The sequence below is a fragment of the Eretmochelys imbricata genome, chromosome 9 (genome assembly GCF_965152235.1).
Source record: "Eretmochelys imbricata isolate rEreImb1 chromosome 9, rEreImb1.hap1, whole genome shotgun sequence".
NCBI classification, from domain to species: domain Eukaryota; kingdom Metazoa; phylum Chordata; order Testudines; family Cheloniidae; genus Eretmochelys; species Eretmochelys imbricata.
In genome coordinates, this window is record NC_135580.1 from 600,744 (window position 1) to 620,838 (window position 20,095).

General features: G+C 42.4%; 1 protein-coding gene across 17 annotated transcripts in view; it reads right to left on the reverse strand.

Annotated features, from left to right (window-relative positions):
• The window catches only part of DLG1 (discs large MAGUK scaffold protein 1), a 451,639-nt gene that overhangs the window by 425,959 nt on the left and 5,585 nt on the right, over positions 1-20,095 (reverse strand). For all 17 annotated transcript variants that reach the window (XM_077826706.1, XM_077826707.1, XM_077826705.1 and 14 more), the window contains exon 3: positions 4,003-4,169. In XM_077826706.1, the coding sequence (XP_077682832.1) occupies positions 4,003-4,169 (167 nt within the window). The remainder of the gene's footprint in view (positions 1-4,002; positions 4,170-20,095) is intronic.

The window sequence follows — 20,095 nt, forward strand, 5'->3', positions numbered from 1 at the left end:
CCCCAAATGCAGGAGGTACTAGACTTCCTGCTTTAGAAAAACCACACAAAAAGGGTTCTGAGGCATGGGGTGGAGGGGCAGATGGACTGGAAATGAATAGAGTATCCTACAGCAACCCCCTCCAGGATCCATTTGTCTGAGACAATGAGCTCCCCAGCTGGTAGGAAGTCAGACAAGTGGTCTCCTGAAGGAGGTGCTAGATGACTGAATCTAGCACCAGAGCATCCAGAGGGAGAAGTTGTTTGAGTCCCACAACCAGGTTGTCAGAATGGTTTCTTAGAAGAAGGTGTAGAGGATGGTGTTCCCCTTTTTAAGGGTCTGCGTCTCCTTCTTGGGTACTCTGGAGATCTAGCATAGATCTGTTGTGAATGGTACTGGAATGGTCTAGAGTAAGTGCTGTCTGAGACTTGCTGAAATGTCTGTTTCGGGCACATATATTCCCAGCAACTGCAATGTTGCCCTCGAGTCTTTAAGGGTGTGGAGCAAGGAGTTCATGTCATCACTTAACAACTTAGGCCCTTCAAATAAGAGGTACTCCACAGTATTTTGCACTTCCTCTGGAGGCCAGAAGATTAGAATCAGGATGCCTGTCACGTAACTACTGCAATGACTAAGGACAGTGAAGTCATGTCAGTATTGTTGAAAGATGCTTACAGAGAAGACCTGGTGACCAAATGAGGGCCCTTGTGACAGTTGTTCAACAAAACAAGCAAAAACTTTGAATAATTGTTTAAAAAAAGTTATATTTTGTCATCAAGGCCTGGTAGTTCACAACTCAAAATTGAAGAGCTGCTAATGAACAACATTTCCTACCCAAGAGATGTGGGCATTTAGACTCCTCCTCAGAAGAAAGTCTGAAGCATGTTTGACTACTTTTCCTTTACTGCATCTTCCCCCAGGGAGTTGGGAGTAGGATGGGAGAAGTAATACTCCATTCCCTTGGCTGGAATGTAATATTTTTTATCTGTCCATTTGCAAGTGGGAAGAATAGTGGCAGGTGTTTGCCACAGAGTACATGCCGGTGACAACAGTGCCTTATTGATATGTAGGTGATCTTATCCTGGGGAGTTATATCTAAAATGTCCTCGGTGACTTAGAGGTGTCAGACAGTACCGAGGTAAGGGCTTCTCAGTGCTAGTTAGCTTACGGTCTCTCAGATCAGAGCTTCTTAGGGGGTATCAGGGCTTCGGTACCAGTGTCAGCTGGAGAATCGGCTGTACCCAAGGTGGGACAAGAGTCTTCTGAGAATCAGCTCTATGAGGTGACTTGCCCCTCTTTCTAGAGCCTCTAGAAAGGTGCAATCTGGTTTTTGAGGGTTTCATCTCTGGAACTGTCCTTGTAGCTCCAGAAGTCACTGAAGCGGCCTAAGAGGTTGAGGCCAACATACCAGGTGGGGCAGGAGGAATAGGGAACATTCTATTAAGAGAAGTTTCAGTTTAGCCTCTCTATCTTTGTGGGACCTATCTTTGAACCACAAGCAGACTTTACACTTTGATGGTTCGTGAGTTTCCGAGATACTAGAGACAACTTGAGTGCCCATCACTACGAGGAAAAGACCTGTGGCAGTTCTGATAAGGCTGGAACTCCAGAGTCTTAGGCATAACCCGGGGAACTGCCAGAGACCACAAGGGGCAAGAAATTTGGGGCAAACCCTAATGTGCTACAACTAAAAAAAACAAATAACTAGAAAATAAAAACTATAACAAACAAAACAAAAAAGGGAAGTAAACAATCAAGGCAGGAAGTAGGTTGAAAGCAGCAAAAAAAAGTTACTCCATCTCAAACCATAGGCAGTCAAGAAGGAACTGAAGTGGTGGCAGGTCCACGCCTCCTCATACCCCTTCACATGGGAGCACAAGGCACTGCACGGCATAGACCTGCAGACACTGCTATTTACAATCTCCGGTCAAGAGTGCACATGCACAAACACATGTTATAATGGAGCACCCATAAGGATGTACACTCGAAGAACAACCAAGGTGTTGATGTTAGCTTTTAAAACCAGACTGGGTGCCTGACACTTAGGCTGGTCTACACTTAAAGTTTAAGTTGACACAGCTATGTTGGTTAAGGGTGAGAAAAACCCACATCCCTGACTGATGTTGCTATGCCGACCTAACCACCAGTGCAGATACAGCCGGGCTGAAGGAAGAATGCTTCCATCAATCTAGCTACCATTCCTCAGGGAGGTGATGTACCTAAACCAATGGAAAAAGCCCTTCTGTCAGTATAGGTTGCATCTACACGACAGGATTATACCAGCATAGCTATAGTACTGTAGCTTTGCTGATATAGTCTGTATAGCTTAAAGCATGCCTACACTGCAGCCGTGAGCAAGCCTCCCAGCCCAAGTAGACAGCCTCACGCTAGTGGGGCTCAAGCTGACACCCTAAAAATAGCATCCGATTCCTTATGCACTCTAACCCCACCCCACCCCTTTTTTTTTTTTTAATCATTATGGTACATTGAGCATGTTTTCATTAAGCTAACCGCAGTGACACTCGGGTATTTTTCCTGAATGGTTACAGGTCATTAAGAACCTACTAAAGCATACATGAAAAGTTCAAACTATTCATTTAAATGTGCACTACTTTACATGTGTCAACACAAAATTTCATCTCCCAATGCACATTCACCTACTTTGTAAGGTCCCCTCAGATGTTCTCCAGTTGTCTCTCGTCATGAAGAAACTCAATATATATTCTGCAAATTTTGCCACCCTATTTTTCATATTAAACAAAGAATCTTGGAGCATTCTTTACTCTTTTACCACGATGAAAATTTACCTTTTATTACTTTTTTCCTCTCTTAGTTAGTGTCTACTTCTCTCTCATTGCGTGACAGCTTCCACAACCACCTTTTATAAGAGATTTGTCAAAGCCCAAGTGCCAGCACATTCTCCTTTATTTTGTTCACATGCTCACAGTTTCTAGTAGATTAGAGACATGAACACGTGATGTGTAGATCATCTAGATGTCTTACAATTCTAGTTTTGCCATTTCAATCACTTTTGTTAAAAAATAGGTAAGGTTCATTGCTCTACTTCCTAGAATCATATCTAGTGTATTTTTAAAGATATGTACAACATTTGCTACTTTCGATAAAACATGGAACCCCGGAACGAGGATTTTCAGCACAAACCACACTCTTTAAAAGTGATAAACATAAAAATTTTAACGAGGAAAGAATTCTAACTCCCCCAGGAGTAACAATATCCTAGTGCTAGCAATTTACACTGTCATATGGGAAAAAGTTATTTCAAGACTGAGATTTGCAAAGCCACCTAAGAAATTTGGTCCTCAAATTTCCTTTAAAATTAATGTGAATTGGATATCCAAAACTCCTGTATGGCTTTGAAGATACCACAGAGAAAAGGGCTGGAATTAATGTAGAGGCTGCACACTCAGCTCCTGTACTAGGAGGGAACGAACTGCTCAGCTTGACTCAGCCAACTGGACCTTTCTCCATTCCTTGATAAGGGTAGCAGCATATTCTTAAGGGAGAGGGCCACCAATACCAATTGCTGGGATTTTCAAGCAAAGCATTTCAATGGAGTGAAATGCTGATAGATAGGAGCCAATGCTGGTAACATGTTCTACGCATGGCTAGATCTGATCTCAAGTTTGCATGGCTAGGCGTGGCGATTCTGAATTCATTAGTTATTGCAAAACTCTGATTTGAGAACAAGAGCCCTGTTTAAGGATACAGTCAAGAATCTGGAGTGCATACACCTCTTTTTGTTTAGTAAATACTCTCTCATATCCAATATTTTAAAAAGTTATTTCTATAATAGTCCTCCTGTGACTAAGATTGTTGATGGAAAAAAGTAATACAGGAATTTTTCCCAGGAATATAAATACTTCTGACAAGAAGAGGGAGTGAGGAATAAGAACAAAACTATACACGAGTTGATATCTTCAAACCAGCAGCGGGTTACAGCTCATAATACAGGAAATGTTTGATCAAGAACTGAGATAAATAGGAACATCAAACACACCATACCTCTATACTTGGGCTAACGCTGCTTGGCAGTGTTTCTGATGTCACTGTTGTGCTTGGAAGGCTGGAGAAATCCCAGGTATTCACAGGTTGTACTGGTTCAGATAGCTTAGAGTGATCAATACATTTTGGATTGTCCAGTAAGGTCACTTCATAAAATTCTTGAATATCTAGAAATGTAAAAATGGTTCAGAAATGAGATTTTATATCGCAGTACAATTATATTAGTAGTTACTTTTAGTAAGCTTTAAAACAATACACAAGACTATAAAATGTTTTAGAGCCATAACCAGAATAAAAACTGAGATGTAAAGCAGCATTGCCTTGGTAAAAGCAGTACATATCACTGATTGACTAATTAATACAATACAAAGCTAACAAAAAACAAAATTACTTACCAGTTACAACATTTCCAATTTTAAGCTTCAATTATCTTCTTGCAAGAAAAAGGAATGCATTTTTTTCATTAAAGAAAACTCAAATTCTGCAAATGTTTTCAGAATTATATATATTTTTAATTCCTAAATGTGTTTTTATGGTGTCAGAATCCAGGCTTTGGGATAAATTCTGGAACTATAGCAGTGTTTTGTAACTTGTTTTAGCTTCAAGAAGAACTGTTTGCTTAATTTACTGGCATTAAATCGTGGAGCAGGTCCTCAAGGAACCAATTCTGAAGCACTTAGAGGAGAGGAAAGTGATCAAGAACAGTCAGCATGGATTCACCAAGGGCAAGTCATGCCTGACTAATTAAATTGCCTTCTGTGACAAGATAACTGGCTCTCTGTGGATGAGGGGAAAGCAGTGGATGTGTTATTCCTTGACTTTAGCAAAGCTTTTGACACGGTCTCCCACAGTATTCTTGTCAGCAAGATAAAGAAGTATGGGCTGGACAAATGGACGATAAGGTGGCTAGAAAGCTGGCTAGACTGTCGGGCTCAACGGGTAGTGATCAATGGCTCCATGTCTAGCTGGCAGCCGGTATCAAGCAGAGTGCCCCAGGGGTTGGTCCTTGGACCGGTTTTGTTCAATATCTTCATTAATGATCTAGAGGATGGCGTGGATTGCACCCTCAGCACGTTTGCAGATGATACTAAACTGGGAGGAGAGATAGATACCCTGGAGGATAGGCATAGGATACAGAGGGACCTAGACAAATTAGAGGATTGGGCCAAAAGAAATCTGATGAGGTTCAACAAGGACAAGTGCACAGTCCTGCACTTAGGACGGAAGAATCCCATACACCGTTACAGACTAGAGACCGAATGGCTCGGCAGCAGTTCTGCAGAAAAGGACCTAGGGGTTACAGTGGACAAGAAGCTGGATGAGAGTCAATAGTGTGCCCTTATTGCCAAGAAGGCCAATGGCATTTTGGGATGTATAAGTAGGGGCACTGCCAACAGATCGGGGGACGTGATCGTTCCCCTCTATTCGACATTGGTGAGGCCTCATCTGGAGTACTGTGTCCAGTTTTGGGCCTCACACTACAAGAAGGATGTGGAAAAATTGGAAAGTGTCCAGCGGACGGCAACAAAAATGATTAGGGGACTGGAACACATGACTTATGAGGAGAGACTGAGGGAACTGGGATTGTTTAGTCTGCGGAAGAGAAGAATGAAGGGGAATTTGATAGCTGCTTTCAACTACCTGAAAGGGGGTTCCAAAGAGGATGGATCTAGACTGTCACACATTTGCCTAAAACACAGCAGAATAACTGGCTGTGAATTATAGTTTTTTTTAAAATGTTAGGTAAGAGTTCTAGATTTCTTTGTTCCAAGTTAGGTTTTACCATGGAGAATAAAAACAAAATTTAATATTACATTTAACACCTTCTCTGATTCAATGCACTTGAAGGCTGAAAGAAGTTACATATCTGCGATTTCAGATGGATTTTGGACACGTGCCCATGTATACGCCCAGATTCTGTATGAAATTAATGCCTGAGTTCATCTAGTTGCATATTTTGTACCTGGACATTTTTAAAAATTTCACTATGTATCAAGACAATAACTAGCATACAATTTAAGGTGCACTTTTTTCAGTGACAGCGTCCAAACTTTTTTATTTTTTTTTTGGGGGGGGGGGGGGGGAGATGATGAACAGTTGAAGAAAAGCAGCACCTAAGGCAAATGGACACACTGCTCAATAAGGATTTCTTTGGTGTGTATCATGACTGCTTCCACCATGGATATTCTAGTTATGTGCCCGGAGAGTAAAGGTGAGCCTGTTGTGTTTCTTGTGTCTGATATTTATAAGGCTTCCTAAAGGTGCTTGGTGTATAAATCCCTAGTGACTTCAGGGCAATCGTCTTTTAAGAAGAGTAGTGCTTCCTCAGTCCTTGTACTGAAGAGCTCTATCACCTCAAATGGAAGGTCCAAAATGTTACCTCGAACCTCTGTGTCCTAGTCACTGCTGTGACCATCAACGTTGCAACTGTGTCAGAAACATCCATGGCTACTTGAAAAGTTATTCTGGCAGCCATTTTGCCTTCTTTGATGATCTCCCTTTGTGTCTTATGGTACTCTTGACAAAAAGGGAGTCACACCCTTTATTGCTAAGTATAGCCTAAACAATGCATGATATCTTGCCACCTGAAGTTGCAGTGAAACAGATGATTATGTTTTGCATCCAAAAGGTATAATTTCTTGAGATCCCTTGGGCGTGACTTTTGTTGATTTCAGCTTCTCCTGAACTGCTGTGAGTACTAAAGATCATGCATTTGGGTGGAAATGAAAGTATTCAAAGTTTTTCAGAGGTACTTGATAGTATTTTTCCACCCATGTGGACCCAGGCTGCATGGCGGCCAGCTTTACCAAAGACTCTTTAGGAGTATTATCATACACTCCTTAAAGGGAAAGAACGATCCAACCTTGGGCTGATGTGGTTAGGATATCAGAGAGTTAATTGGGATCTCTACATTATGACAGTCATTTCTATATCCAGGGTCCCACCAACGAAAGCCAGGAGATCCCATAATATTTACGATTCTCCACTATCAGGGCAGAGGCTGGTGTGACGTAGGATGCAGGTTTTTTTGCTACTGCCAGCTCTTGCATGCTGATGTCAGGCTCAGTTGTTGAGGTTGTCGGCAGAGATCTACCAGAGAGCCTGATCTCTTCTTGGAACTGCAGAAAGGAGACCTACTACAGAACACATGGGATAGTGGACCCCAGAAGGGTTATAATGGCCTGGGTGGCAAGGTAATTGGGCACTAGACCAGCTGCAGCTGGTCATTCCATTGCCATTCACACCTCTGCTGGGCTTGCACCCTGTCAGAGGGATGCCCAGTGACAGGTCTAGGTTCATTCTTGTATGGTAGAGGAGAGGCATCCCTGCTTGACATAAGAGAGAAAGTTTGATCTGGTGACAATGACAGAGTAATCCTCTTTGAACAGTGGTGCCCTATGGTAACAGTCTGGGCCCAGGTACAGCACTGGACATCGCCCCCAATCCAAAGGTTTCCCTGGAGGGGATCTAGGTGGCTCTCCAAGGGTGCATCTCAGGCCTGTAATTGGCACAGTTCAGCAGCCTTTGTTGGTGCCAATTTGCTGAGCATCACTCCCACCTAGGCAGAGGACTTAGGCTCCCTATCTCTGAAGGAGTGCTATCATGTTTGTTCGGATATAGATATTCAGGCCTGTCTGTAAAGGCCTGTACTTTAAGAATTTAGGTGTATTCTTATCACTTGGCTAGTTAGAGGTATAAAAGAAAGAATCAAAATCACTGTCTGCCAGTGTAAGGTCCTTCTCTTACTGTGACAGTCTGAGGCCCTGTTCTTAGGCTAAGGCCTTTAGCTAAGCGACAGAGGCAGCCATAAGCTGGGAAGCGACGGGTCACATCCTCACATTCCAAAGTAGTCACATTGAAAGAAGGTGCTATTGGGCTGTTAGGAATACAATCCTGTCCTGATAGTGCCTATCACCTCCAGAGAAAGGGAAGTGCATAGAAGATGTAAAAGGAAATTGAGGTTGATAGTTTTCTGTCTGGTAAGAACTCACTTATCAATAGACACAGCTGGGAAACTCTTATGTCTTTATAGATGTAGTTGTGAAATCCTCACTTCTGTATTGTTTTGTCATTATAGTTCCCACTTTGCTATTGTTTGTCTGTATAATCTCTGTCTGGTTCTGTGATTGCTCCTGTCTGCTGTATAATTAATTTTGCTGGGTGTAAACTAATTAAGGTGGTGGGATATAATTGGTTACATAATCATGTTACAATATGTTAGGATTGGTTAGTTAAATTTCAGTAGAATGATTGGTTAAGGTATAGCTAAGAATATTACTATATAAATTAGGGGCAAACAGGAAGTAAGTTGGGATTCGAAAATAAGGAAAAAGGAACTTGTATTTAAGCTTGCTGGAAGTTCACCCCAATAAACATTGAATTGTTTGCACCTTTGGACTTCGGGTATTGTTGCTCTCTGTTCATGCGAGAAGGACCAGGGAAGTGGGAGAGTGAAGGAATAAGCTCTCTAACAATGTTCATTGGATAGGGCATTCCCAAATGTTTGGAGACATGTCTAGGCTTGACTCAACCATACCTTTCAATCTCACCCTTATATTAGGACACTGGTGCTGGTTCCAATAATCGAGTTGTTAGTGCTGGGGGTGCTGGTACTGAAGACACTGGCATGTCAGTCAGCCCCAGAGCCAGTAAGGTGATCAACAACAGTGTCAAGGTCATGGCCAGGGCCAATTAGCCTAGTGCAGAGTTGGTCAGAATCACCATTTCCAGTATCAGTTTTGAGAGCATTTTCTTTCCGACTTTCTAGTCACTGCTCGACCCCAGGGTGTGGTGTCTATTCAAGGGAGCATTCGCTGAAGATGATTTTTTCCAGTTTGGAAGTGATGCATTTCAACTTCACATCCCTTGACTTCAGAGTCCTGGAGAAGGATTTGCACATTGCACTTACTGGGAATGTGACTTGCCCACAAACAGAATAGGCATCAATTATGCCTTTCAACCAGTAAGTACATCAGAAGTTGGGGAGGGTTTAAACCTTCACTATTTGGAGTCTGTCATGTCAATAGGTACAGAGTGCCTAGCCCCGCTATGCAGGGGGGGCATACAAGTCGGGTCTTTTGTTTGGAAACATCCAAAAATAAAGAAATAAATAAGGTGGTGGAGACAGACACCCTCACAAAATAGTTCAAAACAGGATAATTCTGAAGTTCAATATGAGCAGCAGATCAGACATCCACTGAGTATGAAAGAACTGAAGGAAGGTCGCCTGCAGTGGGATCCACACGCTCACCTTCAAAGGGTGAGTTTATTTTAAAGACAAACCTTGTAAAAAATCACTTGTACTGGAGATGTTTGGAACAGAAAATTGATAGGGTCTGAAAAATGAAAGTCATTACAAAAGCATATTTGCCTTTTGAGATTAACAGAAGACTAGACCAATGGTAAAGAAAAAATTAAGGCTAAACAAGCCAGTTTCAAGAAAGGGACATGCTAAAAGACAGCGACTCTTGTGCCAAATAAACTGGGGTTTAAGAAAAAAAAATCCAAGTATCTCAAATATGTTTTGTGGCGGGATACAAGCAAACAGGAGCGTTTCACAGGGAGTAGCTGAAAATCCTCTGACTGCAGCTACAGATAGTTGGTGAGTTATATGTTTGGTCTGTTTGTTATTTGTCTCCATAAAGGTCACACCAGGTGAGACAGCTCTGTTTGTGTCTGTGAAGATTATATGGCTGGCACCATTGGGTCTCTGATCAGACCCAGCATTTGACCTCTGAATGGTTAATCCCTCCCTGACAGCAAGGAAATAGAGCAAAAGCAGCATCACTTGGTATACAAATCAGTAGCCAAGCAAACCCTTGACCAGAATGGGGTAACAAACAGGGGACTTTCAGAGGGTGTTTTCAGGAGGAACTGTGATTCCTTGTGTTCCAGTATGGATCTACCACAGGTAGTGGATACGAACAACAAAAGAACTTCTGTGAAATGCCTTGGGTTTGCTATCTTTCTTTCTGTCAGATGTCAAGAGATTTCTGGTGCAAGATGTGTAAGGTGGTGGCAATACTAGAACAAATTCAGAAAATCGGTGCTACAGACACCACAAGGAGAAGATCAGTGATAAAGGAATTGGAGAGGCAGTAGAAACTGAAGAGATAAGGTTGATGAGGTAATATCTTTTATTGGACCATTGGTCTCTCTAATAACTTGGGACCGACACAGCTACAACTACACTGCATAGAAACTGAAGCAGCTGACAGGTAATTTGATCAAGAGGGGAAAGAGAACCAGAAGCCATTCAACCCAGCTAGAAGTATTGAATTATCAAATATTCAGCTAGCCATCAGTGATGAGCCCATCACTGAAGAAACAAAAATCAAAGTTACAGGGGACATACTGATACGCATCCTTGTGATATGAAGCAAGAAACTACAAAAAAGGGTTTTCAACCATCCTAAGATGGCAAGCAATAGTCATTGGTGACTCCATATTAAAAAAAGTAGACAGAATTCAGCAAGGGATACAAGGACAAGATGTGTACTGAATCCAGACATTAGGGTTTATAAACAAACAGAAATAAGCACACATTTTTAACAGTGAGGGTGATTAACCAGTGGAAGAAATTATCAAGGAAGGTAACTGAAACACTGGATACCTTTCTGGAAGATGTCCTTCAGCCTAACACAAGTTACTGGGCTCAAAACAAGAGTAACTGGATGAAATTTAAATCATCTGTGAAACACAGGAGATCAGATTAGATCAGGGGTGGGCAAACTTTTTGGCCCGTGGGCCACATCAGGATGCAAAACTGTATGGAGGGCCGGATAGGGAAGGCTGTGCCTCCCCAAACAGCCTGGCCCCTGCCCCCATCCACCCCCTCCCACTTCTTGCACCCTGACTGCCCCCCTCCGAACTCCCGACCCATCCAACCTCCCCTGCTTCTTGTCCCCTGACCACCATCTCCCGCAGGACCCCGCCCGCCCCCCCGGGACCCCACTCCCTATCCAACTGCCCCTTCTCCCTGTCCCCTGACTGCCCCCAACCCCTATCCACACTCCTGCCCCCTGACAGGCCTTCCAGGACCCCGCCCCCTATCCAACAGCCCCTGTTCCCTGTCCCCTGACCACCCTGCCCCCTAAACATACCCCCGCCCCCTGACAGAGCCCCTGGGACTCCCACGCCTATCCAACCCCCTCTGCTCCCCGCCCCCTTACCATGCAGCTCCAAGCAGCAGGAGCTCGCAGCCCCACCGAAGCCAGCCACGCTGCCTGTGCGGCGGAGTGGCTGCGGAGCAGGGGGGACAGCAGGGGAGGGGCCAGGGGCTAGCCTCACCGGCCAGGAGCTCAACAGCCAGACAGGACAGTCCCGCGGGCCACGCTGTACTTTACCCACCTCTGGACTAGATGATTAAATAGTAGCTTGTGGCTTTTCACTTTATAAATTAATTACTCCTCAGGGAATTCTGCACCACTGTGCAATGCAGAATTTTGCAGAAATTAACGCTGTGTGTGCAGAATTTCCTTTCCCCCACAGAAATGGGCTGCAGTGCTACTAGTTGCCAGTAGGAGCCACTGGACTCAGCAGAGCCCAGCTTGCACATAGAAGACAAAGCTGGGGGAAAGGAAAGGGAGCTAGAGGGTTCCTGACAGCTGCAGTTCCCAAAATGCCCTGAGGGAAGGAGAAGGTGGCAAAAAGAAACTCTGTGCAAGCCTGGGACCAAACATCAGGCTGTTTCTCCCTCTGGATCCCTGGGCTCTGGGGACAAGTGTCTGGACAAGGGGAGACCTCGCAGCTGGGTTCTGCAGAGGAAGAGGGCGTGTGGGTATCTGGGCTGGGGATAAGCGATGTCAATGAAGAATTGATATCCCTTCACATTCCAGTGCCTTCAGTGCTTTAAAGCAATGCAGTGCACCATTCTACAACTTACATGCTGTATCTACTGTAGGTGTTAAATTTTATGAATTCCACAATCCCCCATTAGCTTGTAAAATAGGGGTTCATCGATCCATAGATTTCAAGGCCAGAAGAGACCACTGCAATCATCTAATCTGACCTCCTGTCTAACACAGGCTACAGACCTTCCCTAAAGTAGTTCCTGTTTGAACTAGAGCCCATCTTTTAGAGAAAAAAAAATCCAAACTTGATTTTAATATTACCAGAGATTGAGAATGCTCCACAACACGTGGTGAGTTGTTCCAGTGGTTATACTCCGTGTTAAAAATTTACACCTTATTTTCAGATTGAATTTGCCTAGCTTCAACTTCCAACAACTTGATCTGTGTTTGCTAGATTGAGGAGCCCGTTATCAAATATTTGTTCCCCACGTAAGTAAACTAATCAAGTCACCCTTTAGCCTTCTCTTTATTAAACTAAGCAGATTGAGCCTCAAGTCTTTCACTATAAGGCACGTGTTCTAACCTTTTAATCATTCTCTCTGTTCTTCTCCAACCCATCTCCAATTTATCAACATACTACTTTAATTGTTGACACCAACAGTATTCCACTAGTGGTCACATCACTGCCAAATACAGAGGGGTTATAACTTCCCTGCTCCTAGTTGAGATTCTTCTGATGATATATCCAAGGATCACATTAAGCCCTTTTGGCCACAGAATCACACCAGGAGCTCATGTTCAGCTGATCATCCACCACAAACCCCAAGGCTTTTTCAGAATCATAGAACTGGAAGGGGCCTCGAGAATCCCCTGCACTCAAGGCAGGACTAAGTATTATCTAGACAATCCCTGAGAGGTGTTTGTCCAACCTGCTCTTAAAAATCCCCAATAATGGAGATTCTACAACTTCCCTAGGCAATTTATTCCAGTGCTTATTCACCCTGACAGTTAGGAAGTTTTTCCTAATGTCCAACCTAAACCACCCTTGCTGCAATTTAAACCCCTTGCTTCTTGTCCTATCCTCAGAGGTTAAGAACAACAATTTTTCTCCCTCCTCCTTGTAAAAAATCTTTTATGTACTTGAAAACTAATCATGTCCCCTCTCAGTCTTCTCTTCTCCAGACTAAACAAACCCAATTTTTTCAATCTTCCCTCATAGATCATGTTTTCTAGACCTTTAATCATTGTTGTTGCTCCTCTCTGGCCTTTCTCCAATTTGTCCACATCTTTCCTGAAATGTGGCGCCCAGAACTGGACACACTACTCCAGTTGAGGCCTAAACAGAGCAGAGTAGAGCAGAAGAATTACTTCTTGTGTCTTGCTTACAATACTCCTGCTAATACATCCCAGAATTATGTTTGCTTTTTTTGCAACAGCATTACACTGTTGACTCATATTTAGCTTGTGATCCACTATGACCCCCAGATAGAGGAGTCCACTGCTTCCAAGGATAGAGCCCCCCATCCTGTAAGTATGGCCTACATTCTTTGTTCCTAGATGTATACATGTACATTTTAGCCATATTAAGAGGCATAATGTTTGCTTGAGAACAGTTTACCAAGCAATCCAGATCACCCTTTATCTGTGATCTGTCCTCTTCTTTATTTAATCACTTCCCAAATCTTTGAGTAGTGTGCAAATGTTGTCAGTGATGATTTTATGTTCTCTTCCTAGTCATTAATAAAATAGCATAGGGCCAAGAACAAGTCCCTGTGGGACCCCATCTAGAAACACACCTATTCAATGATGATCCCCTGTTTACAATTACAATGAGACTTGAGACAAGGTAGGTGAGATAATATCTTTTACTGGACCAAATTCTTTTGAGACCTCTTAATTAGCCAGTTTTAATTCCATTTAATGGAAGTCATTTTAATTTTGTTTTATTCTGTTTTTTTTTAATCAAAATGTCATGTATCATGAAGTCAAATGCCTTGTAGAAGTCTGTTACATCAACACTATTATCTTTATCAGCTTAACTTTTAATCTCATTTTAAAAGGTATCAAAATTGACAGGATCTATTTTCCATAAACCCATGTTGACTGGCATTAATTATATTACCCTCCTTTAATTGTTTATTAACCAAGTGTTGTACCAGTCCTTCCATTCGTCTGTTCGGGATCAATGTCAGGCTGACAGGTCTATAATTACTTGGGTCATCCCATTTGCTCTTTTTAAATATTGGCACATCATCAGCTTTCTTCCAGTCTTTCCAAACTTCAGTGTTACGAAAAAAAATCCATGTCAATGGCTCAGCTCGTTTAAAACTCTTTAGTGCAAGTTATTGAGACCTGCTGGTTAAAAAGTGTTTAAAATCTTCCTTATTTACAACTGGAATGGAAAGTCTTTCATCATGGGGCATCTTTTTTCCACCAAACACAGAACAGAAATACTTACTAAACACCTCTGCTTTTTCTGCTTTACTATTGACAATTCTACCATTTCCATCTAGGAATGAACAAATACCGTTGTTATGATTCTTTTTTGTTCCTAATATGCTTTTAAAAAATCCTTTTTGTCCTTTACTCTGCTGGCTACAGATTTCTACTTGTGTGCTTTTTTCCCCTTATCAGTTGTATACAATTCCTAACTTCTGATTTATATTTGTTACTATCAACTTCCCTTTTCTTCCACTTTTTTTAAAATACATATTTATAGCCAGCATTACTTCCTCCCTAAGCTAGGTTGATTTCTTGATTGTGGATTTTTGGGCATCAAGTAAAGAGTTATTAAGCACTTACCAATAATCATTCACATTTTTCTGATTAAATTCTTTCTTCCAGCAGATCTGGCTCATAATTGTTTTCAGCTTTGTGGAATTAGCCCTTTTAGACAACAAAGTGCGTGTCTATACATATGGAAGGTTTGGACTTTCTGTTTGCACATAACAAATGTGATCAAGTCATGATCACTTGTAGGTACACTATCATCAATTTTTAGTTCTGCGATCAATTCCTCTTATCTGCCAAGACGAAATCTCCACCATGTTGGATGCAACATTTTCTAAGTTAGAAAATAGTCATCTATAATATACACATTTCAAGGATGTTTTAGTACTGATAGCATGTGACTACCAGCATGTGTCATTCAGACTGAAGTCCTCCATTATAATGTAGCTTTTTTTTTTTTCCTCCACATTGTAAGTAGGCGCTTAAGGAACCAGAAGGAACCAGTGATCCTATTCCCTAGCGTGATTTGGTGGTACAGAGCAGACACCAACTCTAGTACCCCATCTTGAGCTTCTACACACATAGTGAGAAATTAAAGTTAGCAAGCCACCCTCCTAACATTTACATCAATTACTGTACCAAAATTTAAATGGTTTTAAAAATATATTCGGGGGGGACGGGAGAGAGAGAACTTCCTACAATTCCTGCATATTTTCAAAACTGTTCACGTAAGGGGGCCATGTACTTTTCCTGTGTCAGTAAATGAGTTATTTCACAATTTTCTTGCATTCCTCATACCCATGGTATGTTTAAAAAAGGAATATTCATTCCACGTCAAATGTCTTGCTTTCTGTGTGAAAGCAGAGAGCAGGTAATGTGCACTCATGACTTTTCTTGAGACTGATCACTGCTTCATAAAGACCAAAGGGTCAGTGTGTTATTTCAGAGCAGGGCAGGCAATTCAAGACATGTGTGGCATTTGCCAAGCTCTCAGCTGCTCAGGATAATGAAGAACTAGCAGACGAAGTATAAGCAGAATCACATTGGCTCTCAGAATAGTAGAAAAATTCCCAAAACCTACAAAGGTATTCAGTCAAAAGTTCTGAAGAAATTTCAGCTCTCTACTGCTCCTGCACTAATCTATCCTTTGTGCTTACCCCACCTCCTACATCCAGTTTAAAATATCTATTTAATTCAGGTGACTCAGGGAATGTTATCAGCATGATAAGTGGATAAAAAGGGAAGGCAGGTGCATGAAATTAAACTCTCTGGAATATCTTTTTCAAAGCTAATTCCCCAACAAAGCTATATATTCCCATCCCTTCCCCACCACCACCCCTGTCTTTTGCTATGGTCCCCTGTGTAAAAAGTGTCAATGTTAGCATTGCAAAATGGAATTGCTGTTGCTCCATGTAACCTCTTCAGTTACAGTATATCATACCTCTTTTTATAAATTTTATTTCTCGAAACTAACTAATACTGCTGTGCACACTTATGCATATATGTTTTTAATTGACAATATGTAAGGCTAAGATTTTATCATGGATATTTTTAATAAAAGTAAGGGACAGGTCAAGGGCTTCCGTGAATTTCTCTTTATTGCCCGTGACCTGTCCGTGACTTACTAAAAATATCCAGGATAAAATGGGAAGGAGCTGGGCAGCTCTGGGGCCCCCACCACCCATGGGGGCTCAGAGCCGCAGGGATCCCCCTGCCCCGACAAAATAAACCACCTCCAACGAAGGGCAGGTAGCTTTGTTGGCGGGAGATGAAGATTTTTAATCTGGATTTGTCTAGCTGAATTTGGATGGAAACTGGAAATCAGTTAATGTACAAAAACAGCATTTTAAAATTGACAGGTTTCAGAGTAACAGCCGTGTTAGTCTGTATTCGCAAAAAGAAAAGGAGTACTTGTGGCACCTTAGAGACTAACCAATTTATTTGAGCATGAGCTTTCGTGAGCTACAGCTCACTTCATCAGATGCATACTGTGGAAACTGCAGCAGACTTTATATATACACAGAGAATATGAAACAATACCTCCTCCCACCCCACTGTCCTGCTGGTAATAGCTTATCTAAAGTAATCGTCAGGTTAGGCCATTTCCAGCACAAATCCAGGTTTTGTCACCCTCCACCCCCCCACACAAATTCACTCTCCTGCTGGTGATAGCCCATCCAAAGTGACAACTCTTTACACAATGTGCATGATAATGAAGTTATGTTATTGTTATTGTGTAAAGAGTTGTCACTTTGGATGGGCTATCACCAGCAGGAGAGTGAATTTGTGTGGGGGGGTGGAGGGTGAGAAAACCTGGATTTGTGCTGGAAATGGCCTAACCTGACGATTACTTTAGATAAGCTATTACCAGCAGGACAGTGGGGTGGGAGGAGGTATTGTTTCATATTCTCTGTGTATATATAAAGTCTGCTGCAGTTTCCACAGTATGCATCTGATGAAGTGAGCTGTAGCTCACGAAAGCTCATGCTCAAATAAATTGGTTAGTCTCTAAGGTGCCACAAGTACTCCATTTCATTTTAAAATTGTTTTTGTTAGTTAAATAAAAGTACCTTAAATGTGCTGGTAACAAGAAAAAACAATATCAAAACACATTTTGCTTTTAAAACTATTTATTAAACAAAGTATTAACTGCAGCTAGTGAACTGACTGTTTCTGGACACATTGGGTCAGTTTTTCAAAGGTATTTAGGTGTCCAAAGATGCCGATAAGTGCCTACTGGGATTTTCAAAAGTGCCTAAAAGCAGGTTAGGAACTTAACACTTAACGATTTCAATGGCTGTTAGGCACCTAACCTGCCCAGGTGCTTCTGAAAATCCCAGTAGGCACCTGCATGCATCTTTAGGCACCAAAATAAATACCTTTGAAAATCTGGCCCCATGTCCTTCAATATATTAGAACTCATAGATCTTGTTCTCTCCCACCTGTGTTTTATTCCTCGATTGGAAGAGGAAAACAAGATTTCCTGCTTTTTCAACTCCCAATTGGTTTCTCAACTTTGAATGTACTAGTCCAAATGAAGAAAATATTCTCTCTGCATCTATTAAACTAAAACCAAAAGTAATTAAGGCAAAAGCATTTCTGTGCAACAGGAACTGATATTTACATTTGGAAAAATGTAAGTATCTGCCTTTGTACCATTGCAAAGACTGAAAAGAATATTGATACTTTGCAGTTCATAATATTGAGACACTTAACACTTGAGTTGACCTCAGACGTTCCCTTCTAGTTGTGTATATAATAAAAAAGCAGCATCCCTTTAACTCATTAAAATTTGAGGGCTCATTGACGCACCATATATTTTTATTTATTTAAATGATTTTAATAAATTATACTAAGTTTAGCCCTTAACATGGGTTTTCATAACTTCAAATTTAATTGAACAGGTTTATTTTTAAAATAAAAATAGTTTAAATTGGATTTTTATTTAAATTAGAAAAAACTGATATTCTTTAAAATCAGCTTTTAATCCACCCTTATGTGAACACAATAAATCAGGGAAGGTCAGAGAGAAGTTGGTCTTCTGGACATATCATCTATTATATCAGATCTGCAACCCCAGGCTCTACATGTCCATAAACCTCTGACTGCCAGAAGCTAGAACTAGACAACAGTGGATGGACTTGATAATTGTCCTGCTATGTTCACTCCCTCTGAAGTATTTGGTACCAGCCATTGTCGGAAGGCAGGATACTGGATTAGATGGACCATTGGTCTGACCCAGTATGGCCATTGTTACGTTATGTTCTTAGGTACCGCACTGATGGGCATAGATACTGAATAGATTATTATGCCAAGGGCAATGCAGCTTGTTTCCGAAACACATGCAATACCTAGACAAAATGGAGGGAGTTCAGATTCACATTTAACCCTAAACTCTGCATTTCCTTGTGTTTTTTTAATGTAAGTTTGGTAACCTAATGTCTGTCACCTTTTCTATGTAAGGCTCACCGCCGAAAAGTGCTATTGTCATTACAGGTTTCTTTGGACATGAAATTTCAGTGGAAACATTCAGTGGACAAGTTTTAGATGCCTGTGATATGCTTTTAGTATCATATATACACACACATAATGACTTGTATATGAGTGCATAGCAAATATTATGGCTTTGTTAATGTGCACTTATGGTACATAACTATCCCTTTCCTATTGTATTATAAACACTTTCTCTTCGCATACAATGTATGAATGTTAGTGAATGGCATAATACTCAGTGAATGATTTACAAAGATAAAAAGAAAGAATCTAAATAAATGGATGTTCAACTGTAAAATTATTTAAATATATGTATACACGTGTAGCGTATCCTCCTGGCTAGCAAAAAGATGTGCTAACTTTAGCGTTAAAGCTATATTTGGTTGTAAATCAACGTTTTAATGATTATACCAACCAACAGAATGACGCTTTCTTGAAGAAAATGACTAAAAAGTACAAATGCAAACCAAGTTTAACATCATTTATACCAAGGTTTCCTGCCTGCTGATTAAAACTGATGATTTACATTAGCTTGATCTTAAAATCATTCCACCCAGGGTTACACCAATCTTACTGTTATTTCAGCTATAGATTTGAGACTTATAATGGACTTGGAATAGCAGACACGCCCTGGAGTTATTTTTTCAGTCATCTAGTCAGTATACTAACACAGTGTAGAATCAATTAGGTCCGGATCCTGCAAAGGCAGCATCCACAAGGCATATCTTATGCCAGTAGTTTTCAAACTTTTTTTCTGGGGACCAAGTTGAAGAAAATTGTTGATGCCCACAACCCAACAGATCTGGGGATGAGGGGTTTGGAGGGGGGAAGGGGGGGGCGGCTCAGGGCTGGGACAGAGGGTTGGGGTGCAGGGGTGAGGGCTGTGGGATAGGGCTTGGAATAGGGGTTCAGGGTGTGGGAGGGGGCTCTGAGCTGGGGTAGGGGCTGGGGTACGGGAGGGGGTCAGGGCTCTGGGCTGGGGCTGAGAGATTCGGGTGCAGGAGGGGCTCCAGGTTTGGGGGGTGCTCAGGGCTGGGGCCGGGATGCGGGAGGGGGCAGGGCTCTGGGCTGGGGATGAGGGGGGTTTGGGATGCAGGAGGGTCTCTGGGTTTGGGGGGGGGGGCGCTCGCTAAGGGCTGGGGCAGAGGGTTGGAGTATGGGATGGGGTCAGCGCTCTGGGCTGGGGGTGCAGTCTCTGGGGTAGGGCCGGGGATGAGGGGTTTGAGGTGCAGGAAGGGGTTCCAGGTTTGGGGTAGCTCAGGGCTGGCGCAGGGGATTGGGGCATGGACTTACCTCCAGTGGCTCCCGGTCAGCGGTGCAATCGGGGTGCATCGCGGACCACACTGCTCCCTGGAAGTGGCCAGCAGCAGGTCTGGCTCCTTGGTGGAGGCAAGCAAGTGGCTCCGTGCAACTCTCAACCACAGGTGCCGGCCAATAGGAGTGCAGAGCCAGTGCTCGGGGTGTTGGCAGCGCGCGGAGATCCGTGGCTCCCCTGCCGAGAAGCTGGACCCACTGCTGGCCGCTTCCAGGGCACAGCGCTGTGTCGGAAAAGGTAGGCACTAGCCTGCCTTAGCTGG